Source organism: Ovis aries, chromosome 2, assembly GCF_016772045.2.
Source record: "Ovis aries strain OAR_USU_Benz2616 breed Rambouillet chromosome 2, ARS-UI_Ramb_v3.0, whole genome shotgun sequence".
NCBI lineage: Eukaryota > Metazoa > Chordata > Mammalia > Artiodactyla > Bovidae > Ovis > Ovis aries.
Genome location: NC_056055.1, coordinates 244796919 through 244816621, shown reverse-complemented (window position 1 = coordinate 244816621; position 19703 = coordinate 244796919). Strand labels below are relative to the sequence as shown.

General features: G+C 40.2%; 1 protein-coding gene across 16 annotated transcripts in view; it reads right to left on the bottom strand.

Moving 5' to 3' along the window:
• USP48 (ubiquitin specific peptidase 48) overlaps positions 1–19703 on the bottom strand; it is a 74512-nt gene that overhangs the window by 8093 nt on the left and 46716 nt on the right. For 11 of the 16 annotated variants that reach the window (XM_060411466.1, XM_027965548.2, XM_060411467.1 and 8 more), the window contains 9 exons: positions 17462–17533; positions 10592–10716; positions 10303–10425; positions 9941–10002; positions 9561–9671; positions 8753–8883; positions 8289–8395; positions 4419–4523; positions 973–1128 (listed from right to left, as the gene is read on the bottom strand). In XM_060411466.1, the coding sequence (XP_060267449.1) occupies positions 973–1128; positions 4419–4523; positions 8289–8395; positions 8753–8883; positions 9561–9671; positions 9941–10002; positions 10303–10425; positions 10592–10716; positions 17462–17533 (992 nt within the window). The remainder of the gene's footprint in view (positions 1–972; positions 1129–4418; positions 4524–8288; positions 8396–8752; positions 8884–9560; positions 9672–9940; positions 10003–10302; positions 10426–10591; positions 10717–17461; positions 17534–19703) is intronic. The other 5 variants (XM_060411470.1, XM_042244613.1, XM_060411472.1 and 2 more) reach the window with 1 other exon arrangement.

Below are 19703 nucleotides of genomic sequence, written 5' to 3'. Positions count from 1 at the left end.
GGTGACATGCTCCAAGATGGAAGCTCTTTCTGCTGACTTTTGATTTACTCTTTAAAAAGGGCGAGTCCACAATAAAAGCAGCGCAGGCTCTGACAATGTCTTGATCCACAGGGGCTGTTTCTGTAATTTAAAGGTTTTGAATGTTTCGAGGTTTACCACTGGCAAGCAGAAAGCCGGTGATAGAAACAAGCTTTCTCAGATTGTAAAAGCTACAATAACAGAATAAAGATATTACGCCAACGCATTTATTTTCAGAGCCATGGGTTCAACCAAGGGAAATAATGTTCCCGGGACAATCTGGAAAAGAACACCCTCAAAGGAAGCCTATATTTTTGCCTCAATTACAATGATAAATATCAGCACAAGGAAAAATGCATAACCAGTAAACTATGCCACATGAAAGTAGCAAAGAGGGAAACTGGGTCAACTTTTGGGATCTGTATCAGTGACTACCACAGATAAGGCGCCAGATTTTTTTTTCGTGGACATCTTGCATATATCAGCCTCTCTTTCCTCGGTTTTGGGATGTACCGTCGGCATCCTCATTTATAGTACTTTCGCGTTCCTACCAGGAAACAATGCCATGAGGCATTTTCATCACTAATCTACTGCGTAGACGTGCAAAAGCAATGGGGGGTGAAGAGGGGTGGAGTGGGAAGAGACTGGGAATGATCTAAAATGAACCATTAAATGGCTGTCAATATTTCTCCTCATTATTGAAAAGCTACTCAGAACTGGCTCAAGGTTTCAGAATCCCCCAAATACTTTCCCTCTTCACAGATTCTTGGCTAATTTTGAAAACTTTGAAGCTCTTTCTAAAGGAAGAGTTATTGGAATTTGGGGACCCAACAAGTATTATTCTAAACTCAAAAATGCCCTCTCGCAACAGCTCAATACTTAGGTGAAAAGCAGAAACTCATGAAGGTCCCGTAAGTTCAGAGCATGATTAAACAGATGTTATACTTTCCTCACCTGGATTTTCAATTCTTTCAATGTTTGATTAGCAGAAACGAGAAGAGCTTTTTCACCACGAACTTTTCTGTGTCGCATACTCCGCCGAATAACTTGCTTCTGATAGGCTATATAATTTTGATGGGAGATCTTTTGCCGCTTTGTTCCTCCATTGCTCTATAAAGATCCAGAAAAAAGCACTGAAATTACCCACACCATGACCCTGCTCAAACTTCACAACCCAAGGAAAAGCAGTTTATCAGAATGTAACCATTTGAAATTCAGTTTCAACAGTGAGTAGGAACTCACTGAAGGTTCTTAGAAGGCAATTAAAGTCCTTGAACTGCACACAAGCTCCAAGATTTAAAAATGTATGTATTATAAAAAGGACATTTAAAAGCGGTGGGGCGGGGGGAAAAGGCCAGAAAAAGAAAAAAAAAAAAAAAAAAAAAAGCAGAAAGGAAGGTTTGACCTTAAGTCAGAAAAACACAGTTATGATACACTGAATCCTAATCTGTGTATTAATTTCCTTCTTTTAGTGAATGACACAGATGCTAACTATAAACTGCTGAGAACTTTAAAAAGGGCTTTCCTGGTAGCTCAGACGGTAAAGCGTCTGCCTACAATGCAGGAGACCCAGGTTTCATCCCTGGGTTGGGAAGATCCCCTGGAGAAGGGAATGGCAACCCACTCCAGTACTCCTGCCTAGAAAATCCCATGGACTGAGGAGCCTGGTAGGCTACAGTCCATGGGGTCACAAAGAGTCAGACATGACTGAGCAACTTCACTTCAAAAAACTTACAAAGGTTTGCCTTTGAAATTGCAAAAATGTTTTGACTTGAAACTAATCAGATATTTAGATCTAGCTCTCAAATCACAGAAATTACAGGGGCGAGAAGCAAGTTAAAACGAGTAACATAAGGAGGTAATCAGCTGAATCTAGAATGTGAGACAATCTACTCAATACAAGAAGAGGAACTGGTCTCTAGTCAATGTCAAAAAGGAAAAGAAAAGGGGGCAGAGGCCAGGTAACTGTTATGGAAAAAAGTCTAAAGTGATACAAAACAATGTGCATCTTGGTTGCATGCTGGTTTGAGGAGAAAAAATTGTTTAAGGCACATTTGGGATAGCTGAAGAAATCTGATTACAGGTGAACAGGATATTGCCTTTTTTGACAGGGAACTGGTTTAAGAACTTAGAGGTGAAATGCCATGATGCGCACAATTTAAAGATGGTTCAGCAAAAAGTACAGGCATATGTAATAAATACTGTACTAGTTTTAAGAAAAAAATAATAGATGAAAACCAAATATTTCTCTAATACTCTAATAAATGCCTCATCAATAGGTTAACCACCAGACAAGATTCTTCTGCTAACCAAGACATGGAATGAATGAAACAAGATTTTTAAAATACTCTTTTCCCCGGGTTTCATTAAACCTGGATGAGGTGAACCCCCAGGCTCCGGCTCTGGTCTCCCCAGGTCTCCACAGTTGTCACTGAGTGTCAGCCGTGCATAATCAGAGCAGTTTATGGGTCATTATGGACACAGATGCCACACAGTCATTATCAATGGAGCGCCAGGGATTCACAAAGCAGAAAGGGGCAGGAAGTAAACGGAGCAGCATTTGCTGAGGGCGAGAGCCCACTGGCTGGTGCTGCACAAGGCTTGACTCAGCTCTCGCCGTGAATCTAAAGGGGCACACAGGAGGTTCCAACAGAAGAAACAGAATGTGGGAGTTGACACAGCTTTCTCAATCTCAACAATTCAAAAAAAACGAAAAAATGTGGGAGCTGGTACCATTTTTCTCAAGCTCAACTATTAAAAAAAAAAACAACTCAAGTATTTTTCAATTGTGAAATAGGACCTAAATTTCACAGAAATATAAGGGAAAATATCTGTAACAACCTACAATTTTACTTTGGAAATATAAAACACAACCAAATAACAGAGCCCTGAGCATTAAGCAAGATATGTTTTAAAATGAGTCTAAAAGCCTTCCCTAGAATTATATTTTTAAAACACCCATAGAATTTAAATCCAACTTATCTGACAAAAACCAGTCCACTGGTTTTAGAAGGCTTTCAATTACCTAAGTAACATCCAACACTGGGTGCATTATTAACCTAAATGGTAGATAAGGTCAAAGTCAAAGGAACTGGGTTGATCTAGCTTAGAGAAAAGAGGAAAGGGGATTTGTTTCTGTCCATTAAGGACAAACACAAATGCGCCATTTTATATTACAGGATTTAAAACAGCAATTACAGAAGCTTTGTATGAGATACTGCAACGTATTACAAAGAAAAGGTTTGAGGAGTCTGAAATTCTGAAAACACTTGACATTCTTCTGGCACCACCTACTCTTTTCAAAAAGGAAGGTTACACTTTCTTTTGCAAGGTGAAATATTTAAAACATTAGTCAAGAGTATTACAATATGCAAAGAATGAGAGGAAAGACAAGAAAATTCAAAGTATAAAGATAACTATGGCATAAAAAACAACGCCCTCCAACAAACATTCTCTATCGTATTTGTTAAAGGGAGATCTGTTGCCATGTGCCACTGAGGTATAGAAGCAGCTTTAAAACTGCTGCGGCTATGGCAGCAACGGACACAACTAGCCATTCAAGAAAGTTAGCTTCTCAAAAAGCCAATCACTTGAAAATATTTTTAACAGTCTTCTAAGCAACCCTTGGGCTGAAAAGGAAAGCCTGAAATGACATAAATAAGAACACTATATTATATATATATATATATAAAATATATATATATACTATATATACACTATATTATATATATTGTATATTGTATATATATTATACATATAGTATACTGTATATATTATATACATATATAAATAAAACTTTTACAAACTGATTTACAAAGTTCACTGAAAGAACAGATTCCAAACTGATTATTAAACCATACTCCCAAACAAGAGGGGTAGAAATATCATAAAGAAATCTGCAAAATAGGTAATTTTAATAGAAGAATTTAAGGTCTTCACAATGAAAAATCAAAGACTAATGTTGCTTCCAGTCACTTGACTAACAACTTTAGAGACCTGAAAGTCTCTTCTATAAATTTCAGTATTATAAACGCTATTATGTGTTTTGTTTGTAATGAGAGAAGTTGAGGTTAGTAATTTTTTCATACATAAATATTCCATGATTAAACAGCAAACCAGGATTATGGTTAGTTTAAGTCTTTTTTCCAGGTAAAAATTTAATCATTACAGTATATTTTAGCGCTTCTTCTTTAATAGCAATTAATTCTGGAGTACTGTAGTCCATGACTTTTCATGAGAAATCGGGACAGCTATAGCATGATAGCCAATGAAGAAAAGAAGGGGAAAGGGTCCTGAGGACCAACCCCGCATACAGGCCACAGAGAGATGTCCAGGAGCTCGGAGCGACTGCTTTCAGAGCAGTGGAGGGTGTAACAGTGAAAAGCAGCTTCAACACATACTTGATTAAAGTCTGGATCTTTTTCTCCATCCAGTTTAGCTTCTTCCTTATCCTCCTCTGTTTCAGAACTACTCACATTTAGCTCTGGAGCTGAATCCTTCATCACCTGAATGCGCCAGGAAAAGAGAGAAGTAGGTCAGACCCTAGGGAGGCGAGCTATGGAGACGGTGGAGCTTTGACGGCACAACTTCATCAGTGATGGGGTAACAGACCAGACAGAGGATCAAGACACGGCGGCGCTCTTGTTTTCTGTGCTCTGTGAACACATTAGTTTTATCCTAACACAGGATAAAGAGAACGGATGAAACACCGCTACCAAACTTAAAAAATAGTAAGACATCTTTGCCTAAATTGGGTATTTCACACTAGGTATCAATATATACATGTACTAAGAGGTAAAAAAGATACAAGAAAATACTAGCAGATAAACAGACATTTTCACTCATCCATTTCCCCAGGAAACAAGGTAATGAGGCCTCCTTAATTCAACTTCTGAGGCAGAACCGTACACCATCAGAGAAGAATCTGTAAGGTACCCTTCTAAAATTCATGTCAAGTTTGGCAAATATCATCAAATATAATGCATCTATTTTGTCTTCAATTCCAAAAACCTTGGAATCAAGTTAATGAGGTGTCCAGAGAACCGGGTCAGGACCTACCTAAGAGCAACACTTAATATAGGGAGAATGCTCCTGAAACAGCCCACAGTGACACCCTGCTCCCAAATATACCCAGATCTATGTTTCTCCTACCCGTGAGGTCGACCAACGCAAGACGCTCTACAGCGGTCTTTCTTATTTCTGTTCTGTCCATATCAACTCCAAATACAATGGCCAGGGTGACTTTTTGAAACCATAAGTGAGATCACACCATGACCTCCCTTGAAACTTCAGTGGCTTACATCTAGGCTTCGAACAAAGATCCCAAATCCCTGGTATGACGTACAAAATTCAATTAAAATTTGATCCCTCATCACACATCACCTTCCCTCCTTGGGAGAAACTTCTCTCTAGATCAATGCCACCCACTATGGGAGTGAGAGGTGACACAGGTCTGCTGAAGTCAAAACTACATAAAAACCCGGTTCCTCAAGTCAGCCCAGTCGCATTTCAGATGCTCCACAGTCAAGGGTGGCTGGTGGCTACAATGCAGATCAAGAACACCTCCGTCACCGCAGAAGCGTCCACTGGGCACTGCTGCTCTAGACGCGACGACCGACTCTACTGTGCGAGGGCGCCAGGCTTACGCTCCCGCCTGGCCTGCATGTCACAGGCAGGGTCTCTGACAGCTAATGCTCAGGTAAAACAACTCCTCCTCCAAGGCGTCTTGCCCACCCCCGCCCTATTTAACAGCACACCTCCACCTCTGTCAGTCAAATGCTCTACTCTGCAGATTTCCTTCAAGATGCTTGTTCTTGTATGAAACCATCTTACGCATCTACGGCTTATTCTTGATCTACCTCACTCTCGAAGGTAGGTACAGCGGTCTTCTGCACGAACTGTATCCCAAGACAGTTCCTAGCACACAGCTGGCATTCAATCAATATTGTGTATCGAAATCAACAACTGACTAGACCCACATAAGGCTGCCCTTGTGGCTCAGCTGCTAAAGAACCCGCCCACAATGCAGGAGACCTGGGTTCGATCCCTGGGTGAGGAAAATCCCCTGGAGAAGGGAATGGCTACCCACTCCAGTATTCTGGCCTGGAGAATTCCATGGACTGTGCCCATGGGGTCACAAAGAGCTGGACACGGCTGAGTGACTTTCACTTCACTTCACTTCACTTCACTTCAGACCCACATAAGAAAAGTCTTCTTAAGCGAACAATGCAAACAAATAGGAGAGAACAATAGAATGGGAAAGACTAGAGATACCAAGGGAACATTTCAAGCAAAGATGGCCACAATAAGAGACAAAAGGTCAAGCACCTAACAGAAGCAGAAGAGATTAAGAAGCGATGGCAAGAACTTTACACAATTTTTTAATGTTCTGGATAACCATGACGGTGTGGTCACTCACCTAGAGCCAGATACCCTGGAGTGTGAAGTCAAGTGGACCTTAGGAAGCATTACTATGAACAAAGCAAGAGAAGGTGATGGAACTCCAGCTGAGCTATTTCAAATCCTAAAAGATAATGCTGTTAAAGTGCTGCACTCAATATGCCAGTAAACTTCCATGGTGGCTTAGACGGTAAAGTGTCTACCTACAATGAGGGAGACCTCGGTTCGATCCCTGGGTTGGGAAGATCCTCTGGAGAAGGAAATGGCAACCCACTCCAGTATTCTTGCCTGGAAAATCCCATGGAGGGAGGAACCTGGTAGGCTACAGTCCACAGGACCACAAAGAGTTGGACACGACTGAGCAACTTCACTTCAGCAGTGGCCACAGGACTGGAAAAGGTCAGTTTTCATTTCATTCCCAAAGAAAAGTAAAGACAAAGAATGTCCAAATTACTGTACAGTGCACTCATTTCACACACTAGCAAGGTAATGTTCAAAATCCTTCAAGCTAGGCTTCAAAGTATATGAACTGAGAACTTTCAGATGTACAAGCTGGATTAAAAAACGTCAGAGGAACCAAAGATCAAATTGCCAACATCTGCTGGATCAAATAAAAAATGAGACTTCCAGAAAAACATCCACTTCTGTTTTACTGACTACACCACACTGTTTTATTGACTACACCTTTGACCTTGTGGATCACAACAAACTGTGGACAATTCTTCAGGAGATGGGAATACCAGATCACCTTACCTACCTCTTGACAAACTTGTATGCAGGATAAGAAGCAACAGTTAGAACAGGATAAGGAACAACAGAATGGTTCAGAATTGAGAAAGGAGTACGTCAAAGCTGTATACTGTCACCCTGCTTATTTAATTTATATGCAGAGTACATTATGGAAATGCTGGGCTGGATGAATCACAAGCTGGAATCAAGATTGCCGGGAGAAACAACCACAACCTCAGATATGCAGATGATACCACTCTAAAAGCAGAAAGCAAAGAGGAACTAAAGAGCCTCTTGATGAGAATGAAAGAGGAGAGTGAAACAGCTGGCTTAAAACTCAACATTCAGAAAACTAAGATCATGGCATCTGGTCCCATCACTTCATGGCAAACAGATGGGGAAAATGTGGAAACAGTGACAGATTTTGTTTTCTTGGGCTCCAGAATCACTGCAGATGGTGACTGCGGCCATGAAATTAAAAGACACTGGGTCCTTGGAAGAAAAGCTACGGCAAACCTAGACACTGTATTAAAAAGCAGAGACGTCACTTTGCCAACAAAGATCCATATAGTCAAAGCTATGGTTTTTCCAGTAGTTGTGTATGGATTTGAGAGTTGGACCATAAAGAAGAATTGATGTTTTTGAACTGTGGTGCTGGAGAAGACTCTTGAGAGTCCCTTGGACTACAAAGAGATCAAACCTGTCAACCCTAAAGGAAATCAATCCTGAATATTCACTGGAAGGACTGATGCTAAAACTCCAATACTTTGCCCACCTGATGATAAGAGCCGACTCATTAAAAAAGACCCTGATGCTGGGAAAGATTAAGGGCAGGAGGAGAAGGGGATGACAGAGGATGAGATGGCTGGATGGCATCACTGACTCAATGGATATGGGTTTGAGCAAATTCTGGGTGAAGGACAGGGAAGCCCGGCGTGCTGCCGTCCATGGGGCCACAAAGAGTTGAACGTGACTTAGTGACCGAACAACAGACCCACATAAATTTATGTAACTATTCCTCTTCCATTCCAGTCCAATGGCTCCACCCTTCAAAGGAACTCCAGGCAATATTCAGTGAAAATCAAACAAGTCAAAAAGCAAGCTTAATCATTACTAGTCATGGCCACAAGAGGGACTGGTACCTTCTTATTATCCACAACTTTATGGACGTAGATGGTGGCTTGAGTGTATTCACGCAGGTCCCTCTGCTGTTGACACAATAAGCCTTCTCGACATTCTGGACAGAGCTCTAAGAAAAAAGGTTTTATTTATTTATTTATTTTAAAAAAGGTAAAAGAGCAGTGGCTGAGGAATCACTACCAAAAGAAGGAAAGATCTAAAGGAACATTTCAAAGTTACCAGAGAGTATTTATCAAACTACTCCTCTTATTTTTTAATGGCTGTATTTTATCATATGCAAATAAGTAAATTTTTACTGTCAAAAAACATACAAGTACAGTCATTATATGATACTTTCCAGCTAAGGAATATAGAATGGACCACCACGAGCTCTTTAAGTAAAGAATACAATACTGACATACTCTTTCCCTCCCAGTTAAAATTGTAACTTTTAACTACATAAACCAAGAGCAATTTGAACACTTACTAGGCTCAGAAATATACTGTGTTTCTGAAGGGCTTGCATCACCTCCTTCAGTTCTCGTGATTTTAATTACATGATCCACGACAAAGAGCTTTTGTATCATTTGCCACTCACTGGGCCATATGAGAGCTATACTGTGCAAAAAAACACAACATGCTTTAAGACACAAGGACATAATCCATCTGTAAACCACAACTATCAAAACCACTATTTAATACAAAAAAATTGAGAAGGGAAAGATACACCAACACGAATGGTAGTTTTTCAAATTAAAGAATGCTATGACTTTCTTTTGTATGAAAAAAAGCAGAGAAACTAAATGTACTGGAGTCACACGAATCAACACGGCTAAACCTCAAAAACCAAAATTGAGCCAAGAAATTAGCTACAGAGGGGAACGACGTAACCTAGAGACACTGCCCTGGGTACTAGCAATTTCTAAGGAGAAAGCGGGGCTCCAGGAAGGAGAGGGGAGAAATAAGAGCAAGTAGCCTCAGGCAGCCTCCTGACTTTTACGGAGAAGCAGTCTTTCTTTTCAGTATATGTGCTGCCAAAGTGAGCACAACAAGCAGTCTTAAAAAAAAAAAGACAAGCCAACCTCTGGTTACACCAGAGGAAATAATCCCACAGCGAGCACAAGAAGCAGCCTTTAGAAAAAAAAGACAAGCCAACCTCTGGTTATACCAGAGGAAATAATCCCACAATTCAAGAAAAGATTGGTTCTTAAAATAGACTGTGTTAGACGAGATGTTTCCTAAACACATTCTATTAACCATCGGAAACAAACATTGCATGAAGAGAAGAAACTCACAGTTTAGAATCTTCTTTGGTCATGGAAGCAAATGTAAACATGAGGCCCCCGTGGGGACACAGGAGAGCGCTGTTTCCAACCGATGACACAGGACTGCACCTGGTAGGTTTCCTACTCAAATGAGCAAAGGACGATCAATATACTTCACTATGGCATGACTGAAGAGAAGATTTTTTATGATTATTTAAAAATTAGAGACATTTTTCATGGATATTAATAACTAAATGTACTTCTAAGGATTATTCATTTAAATTCTCAGGAAAAAAGATTTCAGTATAGGCTGTTATAGTAAAAGGTAAGGTACCATGATTACAATTCATGAATTAAAAATACTGTAATCAAAAATAAAAAAAAGGAAATGGGTAGCCTTTGGAATTTACCTGACAAATTTTCGCCACTCTTCTACAAAGAACTGTGACACAATGTAGAGGACATCTGTTTCCTGGAGCAGAAAAATCAGACCAAAGTATCTCTTAAATTCACTGCATTCTTAACCTAAATCCTATAGAGAAAATGTCTCCATATACTGTGGGTTTTCCCTTTCAAGTCTCATAAATAAAATGGAAATAGAGCCCTCTACCAAGCAACCACGAGCAAGAGTCGAATCCTCCAGATTAGAAAACTATACAAATTTAAGAAACAGAGACAATCTCATTATTCTGAAAGCACTGTTCACTCAGGAACTTGGCAAGGGCCTTACAAAGGTGAGATGGATTCTACCCCTTTGTGGGAATCATGATACCTCCGGCCAGTTACTAAGACACGGTCTGTTTTTGTCCTGGAACAAATTTGGAAGAGAAGTTTTCTGCTCGTTTGCAATCATCTTATGTAAGGCTTCGTTTTCTTCCCCTTCTCTTTCTAGAATCTGAAAGAGAATCAAGCAGGAAGCGATCAGCCATCCCCAGCTGCCAGCACAGGACCTGCCGCCTCCCTGCACCTCCACTCAAAGCGCAGTGCCAGTCCTCCTGGCAAATCAGTCCAGGGAGGAGACCTGTGGCTCCCCAGCTGCCAGGGCCGCGGGCGGCACGTACCTTGCATTGTGAACAGCACTCCCTGGAGCTTGGGAATTCGGGAGCCTTCGGAAAGTACTGCTGCAGTTTGCTCCAAGCCTCTTTAGAAACAAGCCTTCTTTCATTTTCTGATATGCATAATTCGCCTAGGTCAAAAAAAAAGGTGGGGGGGGGGGGAGTTTGGAAAAAATAAGTTAATATATACCCTGCCAAAATCTACTTAATACCAATTGGTAGCGCTTCTTATCCTTCTGTTCCAAAGTGCTGTAATTTTCTCTCTCTCTCCAATTTCAAAATCTCTAAATTTTAAATTTCATCTAATTCTAAAGGAGCTAGCCATTCCTTTGTCCTTAATCTAGGTCTTTCCTCCTGCCAGTGAAGGAAGCAATATAAAAGGGCTTCCAGAGGTTCTGGGGTGCCACCGTGGAGGTTGTCCAACAGCATCTCATCTCCACCTACATTCAAACGGCACAATTTCCTGCAGAATGCATTTTCTCCCATTGTGTCTTATTACTTTACTAAATTCACCCTGAACCAAAATGCTATTTGCAATGTTGTGTGACCCTCACAGTTAAATATAAAGCAATCTACTGTTAAGTTGGAAGACCATCTCCAGTCAATACCCAATTGGTTTGCTGTTACTACTACAAACATCTGAACCCTGTGGATCTTTAGAAACCCAAGAAGAGAAGAAATAAGCAGAGGACTAGGCACCACCACCCTCCTTTCCTCAGGTCACAGAAACGTCCGCATGGCAGTGGCCCTGGGCCCCATCAGCCCCTCCGCGACCTGCTGCTCACACGGGTGCTTCCAGCAGCCCAGGGCCACTCTCCCCACTCTACCCCTCCTTCTGTCTGTGGGTCTAGCTCCACTCCTTCAGCTGTTCCCAGCAGACAGCGAGGTGCATACATGGACCTATATGCTTCATGACCCAAAAAAATTCTTTAAGCTTCCAAAAGAAACTGTGTTTCTACTGCCATTGGCAAGATACCTACATGTTTAATAAGAGATAGAAAGCCAGGGGCTTTCTAAATGTACTATCTTAATTCTTTGCTTTATGTATTTTACATAATAAATAAATCAAGAATCAGAGAAATTAATACACTAAGGGTCACCACAATAGGTGAATAACGAAGCTGGGATATAAAAACCAGATCTGTCTCATCTAAACTCCATAGTTTCTAATGCCTCAAAATTCATCTTCTTAACTTCCATTCATCACTTCCTCTTAGTGAGCTTTGATTAATCCTAAGAAAAGATTACACTGCTTTAATATATTTACTACTAGAGAAAATAGGTCATAATGTAAAAATTAACTTTATTTCTGAAGAGGAGGTTAACAAACTTCCTCTGAGGTTATGAAAACTTACTTTAAAATGCTTTCTCTCAGACACAATTATGGAATTTATTATTTTTTTAAAATTTAATTTAATGGAATTTATTACTATAATTTTACACACTAACTGGATAATCAGGCTTCAATTCAGTACACCTTTATGGTGAAATATAATGCAGCTATAAAAAAGATTAAAGCAGACTTCTATAACTACTTTAAAAGGAATTCCAAGGCAATCACACTTTTCAAAGTGGTTTCTTTTTTATTAAAAGGACCTTTCCTCTGCATATATGTGGTATAAACAAACCTGGTTCAGAAAGGGAGAGAGAATGAAGGAAACAATAATATAAACACATATTTGAAACAGGATTCCACAGGCGCTGGAGTCTACACTGCCTCTCTTTTGGGTAAGGGTGCTTTTACTTTATGACTGGCTATAATGTTGGATGTACATTTCTCAGGTAATTAAAAAAAAATAACTCAAGTTTACTTAAAAAGTCACCAAAGTATTCTAACACACTACAGTCAGAAGTTTGTTGATAAAGCGCTGTGCTCTACTCCTAGCTGTGCTTCTAAATTTAGGTTCACATCAACATACCGTGATTTAATACATCTGGATATTGTTTAACCTAACAATGAACTTTTTACTCAAGACCTATGAATTTTCAGAAATCAGACCTGTATCCTGCAATATGTAACGCTCTCTTAAGTCTTAAGAGAAAGCCAATAAATTAAATTCATTTTGTAAGCAACACCTCTGAATACAAGGATCAAATGAGTCATGAGAGATTTAATTCACTACACATATCAGGATAATGTAATCCCCAAAGATTCTTCGGGTAAAAATAGAAATCTAGTTAACAATGAGTTTAGATTCTGGATAAATCTCCTCCCTGACAAAATCTAGTTCAAACCCTAATATTTTGGGTCACAGAACATCCAAAGAATTTGCAAAAAAAAAAAAAAAAATTAAAAAACTGCTCAGCTCCTTAGTAAACAAGTGTAATAAACAACATAAGTTAACAAGGAAGGTTAACTGTTAAATAAATGTAGAATGAAATGGATAAGACAGCCTGATGGATCTGGAATACCCGCAGTAAATGCTGAACTCTGTGACAGCGTAAACTACCTAACAGAATGTAATCCGTGATTAGTTCACATAAAATCCATGATAAATATACACAAGCTTTAGAACAGGAAAATTCAAACAAGGATTTCTAGATTAAAATGATGTTTTAAAATGACATTAAAACCACAGTAACAGGGATCTTTACTGAAAGACATAAAATCATAATGAAGGATAAAAAAGAACAGAGGCAACAGCAACAGATTTTATAGGTTAGAAGGTGGATAGAGGAGATGCAAGAAAAATGAACTCTAAATCGACAAAAGTCAAGAAGCAAATAGATTTACTACACTACGGAACTGCCCCCACAAACCCAGGAAATTGGGGTACCTGGAAGGGAACGGATTACAGTCTGTTTTAAAGATGGTTAAAATAGATGGGGAAACAGTGGAAACAGTGTCAGACCTTATTCTAGGGGGTTCCACAATCACTGCAGATGGTGACTGCAGCCATGAAATTAAAAGATGCTTACTCCTTGAAGGAAAGTTATGACCAACCTAGATAGCATATTGGAAAGCAGAGACACTACGTTGCCAACAAAGGTCCGTCTAGTCTGGGCTATGGTTTTTCCAGTGGTCATGTATGGATGTGAGAGTTGGACTGTGAAGAAAGCTGAGCACTGAAGAATTGATGCTTTTGAACTGTGGTGTTGGACAAGACTCTTGAGAGTCCGTTGGACTGCAAGGAGATCCAGCCAGTCCATTCTGAAGGAGATCAGCCCTGGGTGTTCTTTGGAAGGATTGATGCTAAAGCTGAAACTCCAGTACTTTGGCCACCTCATGCGAACAGTTGACTCATTGGAAAAGACTCTGACGCTGGAAGGGATTGAGGGCAGGAGGAGAAGGGGACGACAGAGGAAGAGCTGGCTGGATGGCATCACTGACTCGATGGATGTGAGTTTGAGTGAATTCCGGGAGCTGGTGATGGACAAGAGGCCTGGCATGCTGTGATTCATGGGGTAGCAAAGAGTCGGACACGACTGAGCAACTGAACTGAACTGAAAATTCTAGCTCCCTCTTCTATACATTTTACAGATACCTGCCCCCCTCTACCCACAAAAGAAGACACAAGCTGCTCTGATGACACAAAACCTCGGGCCTCCAACTTGGGACGCAAAGCAGAGATGTGAGGCAGCGTGCTGAGATGCATGCAGCTAAGTGAAGGCTTCTGTACAGAAGGCAGAGGTTCCAAGCCCTCTTCTCTATAACCCTGAAGTGACAGTCGGCTCTGCAGTTTCCAGGCGGAAGAAGGAAAGACGCTTATGGAGAAATCTGAGCAGCCGGAGAGGAGATAATGAAATTGAGAATTCTGCAGTGAAATAGCCCCGTGGGGACACCAAGCGAGGAAACCTGTGGTCCCTCACACTGCACATATGGGAGGCATCCACAGAGCACCTCACACAGTACATGCGCTGGGACCTGCACAGGGGGAAGTGTCCCAGGGCTGTGGACAGAGATCTTATTAGTTGCCAAAAGTGGAAGGGACAAAAATTGTCTATGAAGGGCTTTGAACAAACAGTACATTGAAAGATCCGTGAAGTCCTTCAAATTTTCAAAGAAAAAGGATTTCTGACGATTACACAACTAGGGCGAAATTAACTATCGAACGTCCCACCTCTCTATGCCTCAGTCTGCTTATTCATCAGCAGAATCAGTATAATAATAATACAGCAGTAAGTTAATAGCTACACACTTAGAAAACTCCTGGGCACAACACTCAACAAATGACCAACCATCATCTTACTGCTTGCCGTACTATGAGGACCATGGCCACAGCTCAGAAGCAAGTTTGAATGCAACTCCAGTGAGGGGGTGGGTTTTCAGCAAGGTTCCACACTCTGCACCTGAAAACCCTGCTGCCATGGGTGTGGTACACTGAGGGGTGATATCCCCAAAAACAAGAGCTGAGATAATGCTTTTTACACTCGAGATAACTAGGTGCAGCAACCAAATGGCACTGGGTTGCAGATCAAGCTAGAAGATCTAAAAAAAGGCTCATGTACCGTTTCTGACAAGCTGAGGGGCATGGCACAAGTCCTGAAATCACTTTCAGCTCTGCCATGCTTTCCAGTCAAAGCTGTAAAACTGAAATGACAAGATGAGAGGTGGGCTGAGAGCAAATGTCAGTGCGCGAGGGAGGAAGACAATCGGTGTTCTGGCACCATTTCACCCTGCTAAGCAGCATCAAGCACGGAAACTTAGTATTTAACTACAGATTCCTCAAGACTCAAAATGGAAGCACTTATGCTGTGTGCAAATCTACAGCAAAAGGCTTAAAAAAAAGAGAGTTGATATGAAAGCATCAGGAGAAAAGCTAATTTACTCCTGGCTGTTCACATCACCTTCCTCTAGGGCTTACTTAATCTGTCTACCACTCAGGGTTACACATCTGCCTTCAAACTTGTGTTCCTACTGTGCTCTAGTAATGCACCAACTGTGTCCGACTCTTCGCCACCTCATGCACTGTAACCTGCAAGGCTCCTCTGTCCATGGAGTTCCCCAGGCAAGAGTACTGGAGTGGGTTGCCATTTCTTCCTCCAGGGGATCTTCCAGACCCAGGGAACAAACCTGCATCTCCTGCACAGGCAGGCAGTGAGTTTGTGTCTGGAAAGACAGGCATGGAAGTATCACTCATGTGACAACTACTAACACCATCACCAAGGAATCTTTATTAACAAAAATCACTGGTTTAGGGACTTCCCTGGTGGTCCACTGATTAAGACTCTGTGAGTCCAACGCAGGGGGCAAGGGTTTGATCCTTGGTCCGGGAACTAAGACTCTGCACGCTGCATAGTGCAGTCAAAAGAGAAAAAATAAGGTGTGAATGAAAGCAAGGGTTAGGCATCAAGTATGGGTTCCTAATGAGGCAATGAAGAACTAAGGAACTGATCAGGACTGACAAGAATTCAGACCATTAATCCCAGTCATAAAAAAAAGATGAAATAGGCCCTTCCCTGATGGTGCAATGGGTCAGAACCCACTGCCAGTGCAGGAGACGTGGGTTCGATCCCTGGTCCGGGAAGATTCCATAAGCCCTGGAGCAACGAAGCCCATTTGCCAAAACTACTGCGCCTGTGATCTAGGGCCCGAGAGCCACAACTACTGAAGCCCGTGTGCCCACAGCCTGTGCTCCCAAGGAGACAAGCCACCGCAATGGGAACCCCAGCACCACAGTGAAGACCCAGCACAGCCAAACGTGAAGCGGGAAATAAAGCCACTGGTAGCAACACGGACGGACCCAAGGTTATCGTATTAAGGGAAGTCAGACAGATATTGCATGATACCGCTCATATGTGGAATGTAAGAAAAAATTATACAAACGAACTTATGTAACAAACAGACACACAGACATAGGAAGTAAAACTTATGGCTACCAAGGGGGAGGGCAGAGGGAGGATAAATAAGGAGTTTCAGACCAGCAGATACATTCTACTACATGTAAGTGTAAGCACAGGGAACTATACTCAATGTCTTACAGTAACCTGTAATGAAAAGCAACCTGAAAAAGAATATATATGGGCATGTTCACATATGCAGAACCAGTTTGTTGTACATATAAAAGTAACACAACACAATAAATTAACTATACTTCAATTAAAAAAGAGAATTCTGAGTATTCTCAATATGTTAGCACACAACCAGAAATGCCAACAGGGGTTAAGAGATCCACCACTGACATCCGAGTGTCTCTGCGGCCAGTTCTTCCCAGGGGAGGGAGGGAGGGTGAGAGTAAAGAAGGAAGGCAGGGTCAGTGGGGAACTTACTCAGTAGAAGGCTTTGAGAAGGAGATACCTTTCTGGCTTTCAGAGCGCTGACAACGGGAAACCGTACGATATATATAAGGAGTCCCTCTCCGAAGGAAAACAAACAAACAAACTCATCTATTACAAGTGAGCTCTCACTCAAACCAACACACATGAACAAATACACAGGATTGATAAAGATTTAGAAACTAAGAGTATATAGAGTACACCGTAGCTAGTCAATCAATGTCTAAGGAACTAAACCAGAAACAGTCCTGAGGAGAACATAAAAATGCTGCCTTCAAAGTGTTCAAATCTGGAGAATGACATAGACACAGAAATGGGAAATAACTGAAATCCTCCTTCAAGCTCAGAAAGCCCTTCAATGTGACAAGTGACAAAATTTCCCCTCTAAAATGTGGGGAAATTCCATCTTGTATTATTTACACTCTTTCTTGTGAGGAGAAAGGAAAAGGTTTGAGAGGCACTGGCGTGAAGGCAGGCCACAGAAGCTAGCTGCTGAAGAGAGCGAGAGAACAGAACCATCAGGTCACGGCCAGTTCAGAAAGCCACTTACTCTACCATGCCTTCCACATTAGGGCCTAATCTCTGAGCATGAAATATTGTTAACAAAATATTTATGATATGCCAAACACTAACAAGGGAAGTCTGACACTTTTGGCTTACCATGTGGGCACAGAATGTCTTCATTGAAATTCAGTTCCTCCTCATCCTCCTTTCTTTCTTCCTTTGATTCATCTAATCAAAAGATACACACATAGTAACTCTTCTAGCTGCTCCATTTAAAGTTCAAAGGAGCAAAGACACTACTCCACATAGCTTGAAACACAGAAAACTTTAAAAACATTCTAAAAATTAGACCCAGCTGATTCTGACACAGTTGAGCTAAGAAGTGTTTCATCTTTCCCTTAAAAGGAAAGAACAATTTCTGAATGGCAGTTTTACTTTTTAAAGATTTGGGTTATGTAAGAAAATATGCCTTTTTTTTCAAAGTGAAAACCAGTTCATCTATCTCCCCATTAATTCTAATCTAGGCACTTAGAATACTGTGTCATAAACCAGGATAATCATATACACGTCATGTTACTTTCATCCATCGATTCTTTAGAGCAACAAGAGAAAGCTTTAGAAGGCTAATGAAATAAAGATTCAACCTTTAATGTTAAATATACATAATTAAAACACTCCTTTCCCTATTACCAGTTCTCTTACAAAGGCTGCTTTTCCTACTTGTCTACACTGTGACAACTGTCAATTTGTAGTTGTGTATACCAGGGAACAGGATTACGTAAAGTTAAGTCCTAAGCACCAACAGATTAGAATAGTGATCCATGGATTTTCCAGGTTAAGCACATAACACACTTTTGATACATAACATATATAAAGAACATTTACTTAAAATTAAATAAATCTAAATTAAAATTTATTAATTAGTCATTAAAAAGCTCATAGAGAAAAAAAAGTTCAAGCGGAAAAAATGGGCAAAAACACAAGACCAGGTAACTCTGTCTCCTGTCTGTTTCTCAATCTGGGTCACACAAAGTGAAAATTAGGCAAAGAAGCAGGTACTGCATCTGCGTTTACAAACTAATTGTAAAAAGCTGAAATAAGTTAAATAAATAAATATATACGTTCTATATACATACATACACTTTCAATGTATATTATATATATACATTCAATATGTGTTATATATTCAATGTATATTATATACAATCTATTTATATTATATATACACAGGCAATGTATATTTTATATACACACATATATATTCAATGTTAAATATATGCATTCAATGAAATTTAGTCGCTAGATTTTAAAACACTGAATGTCTAAGGAAGATCCACAACTGTGCCAATGGAAGCATCATTCTGAAAGCCCACTATTTACAGGACTATCTGGTAGAAAGACTTTGTTACTTCTACCTAGCTTCAAGCTTTTAAAATCTTTGAATGGAGTAAGGGGGACATGAGAAGCATTTTATTACTCTGAAAGCAACATGAACATGTTTTTAATCTAGGACACCAAGGCATTTTCTATTATGGCATCAAACTTTAAATGAAGATTCGCTGGAACCCGAACGCGGACACCAGTGTATGAAACAGAAAGGGAATTAGGGACCTAGAGAATAGATGGTGGTTGCCAAAGGGAAGAAAGGTAGGAGAGGGATGGGACTAGGAGTCTGGGATTATCAGACCAAACTTATGTATATGAAATGGATAAACAACTAGTTCCTACTGTTTAGTATAGGGAACTATATTCAACATCCTGTGATAAACCACAATGGAAAATAATGAGAAAAAGAATGCTGCATGTGTGTATAGCTGAATCACTTTGCTGTACCCAAGAAACTAACACGAGACAGTAAATCAACTATACTTCAATGTAAAAAAAAAAGGAAAGATCACTGATATATTAAAAAAAGGCTTGAAAGAATACAAGATATTTAATACCCTAGGTCACATGACACATTAAAAGTCATGTTTTCAATCTTTGTTTTTAGTGAAGTAGTTGATGTACAACATTATGGAAGTTTCAAGTATACAGCATAGTGATATACAACGTAAAAGTCATATACCATATATAACTGCTATAATACATTAACTATATTTAAAACTATCTTTTCAAAAACAATACAAAATAAAATTGAAACTAATGTTAATTTCATGAAGTATACAGCACAATAAAATACATTAACCAAAAGAAAAACACTCTTTAAATTTTTAAATATTAAAAAAAAAAAAAGTCAGTTTAAAATTAATAGTGGCTTTGGGCTTCCCTGATAGCTCAGTTGGTAAATACCCAACTGCAACACGGGAGACCCCGATTTGATTCCTGGGTTGGAAAGACCCGCTGCAGAAGGGATAGGCTACCCACTCCAGTATTCCTGGGCTTCCCTTGTGGCTCA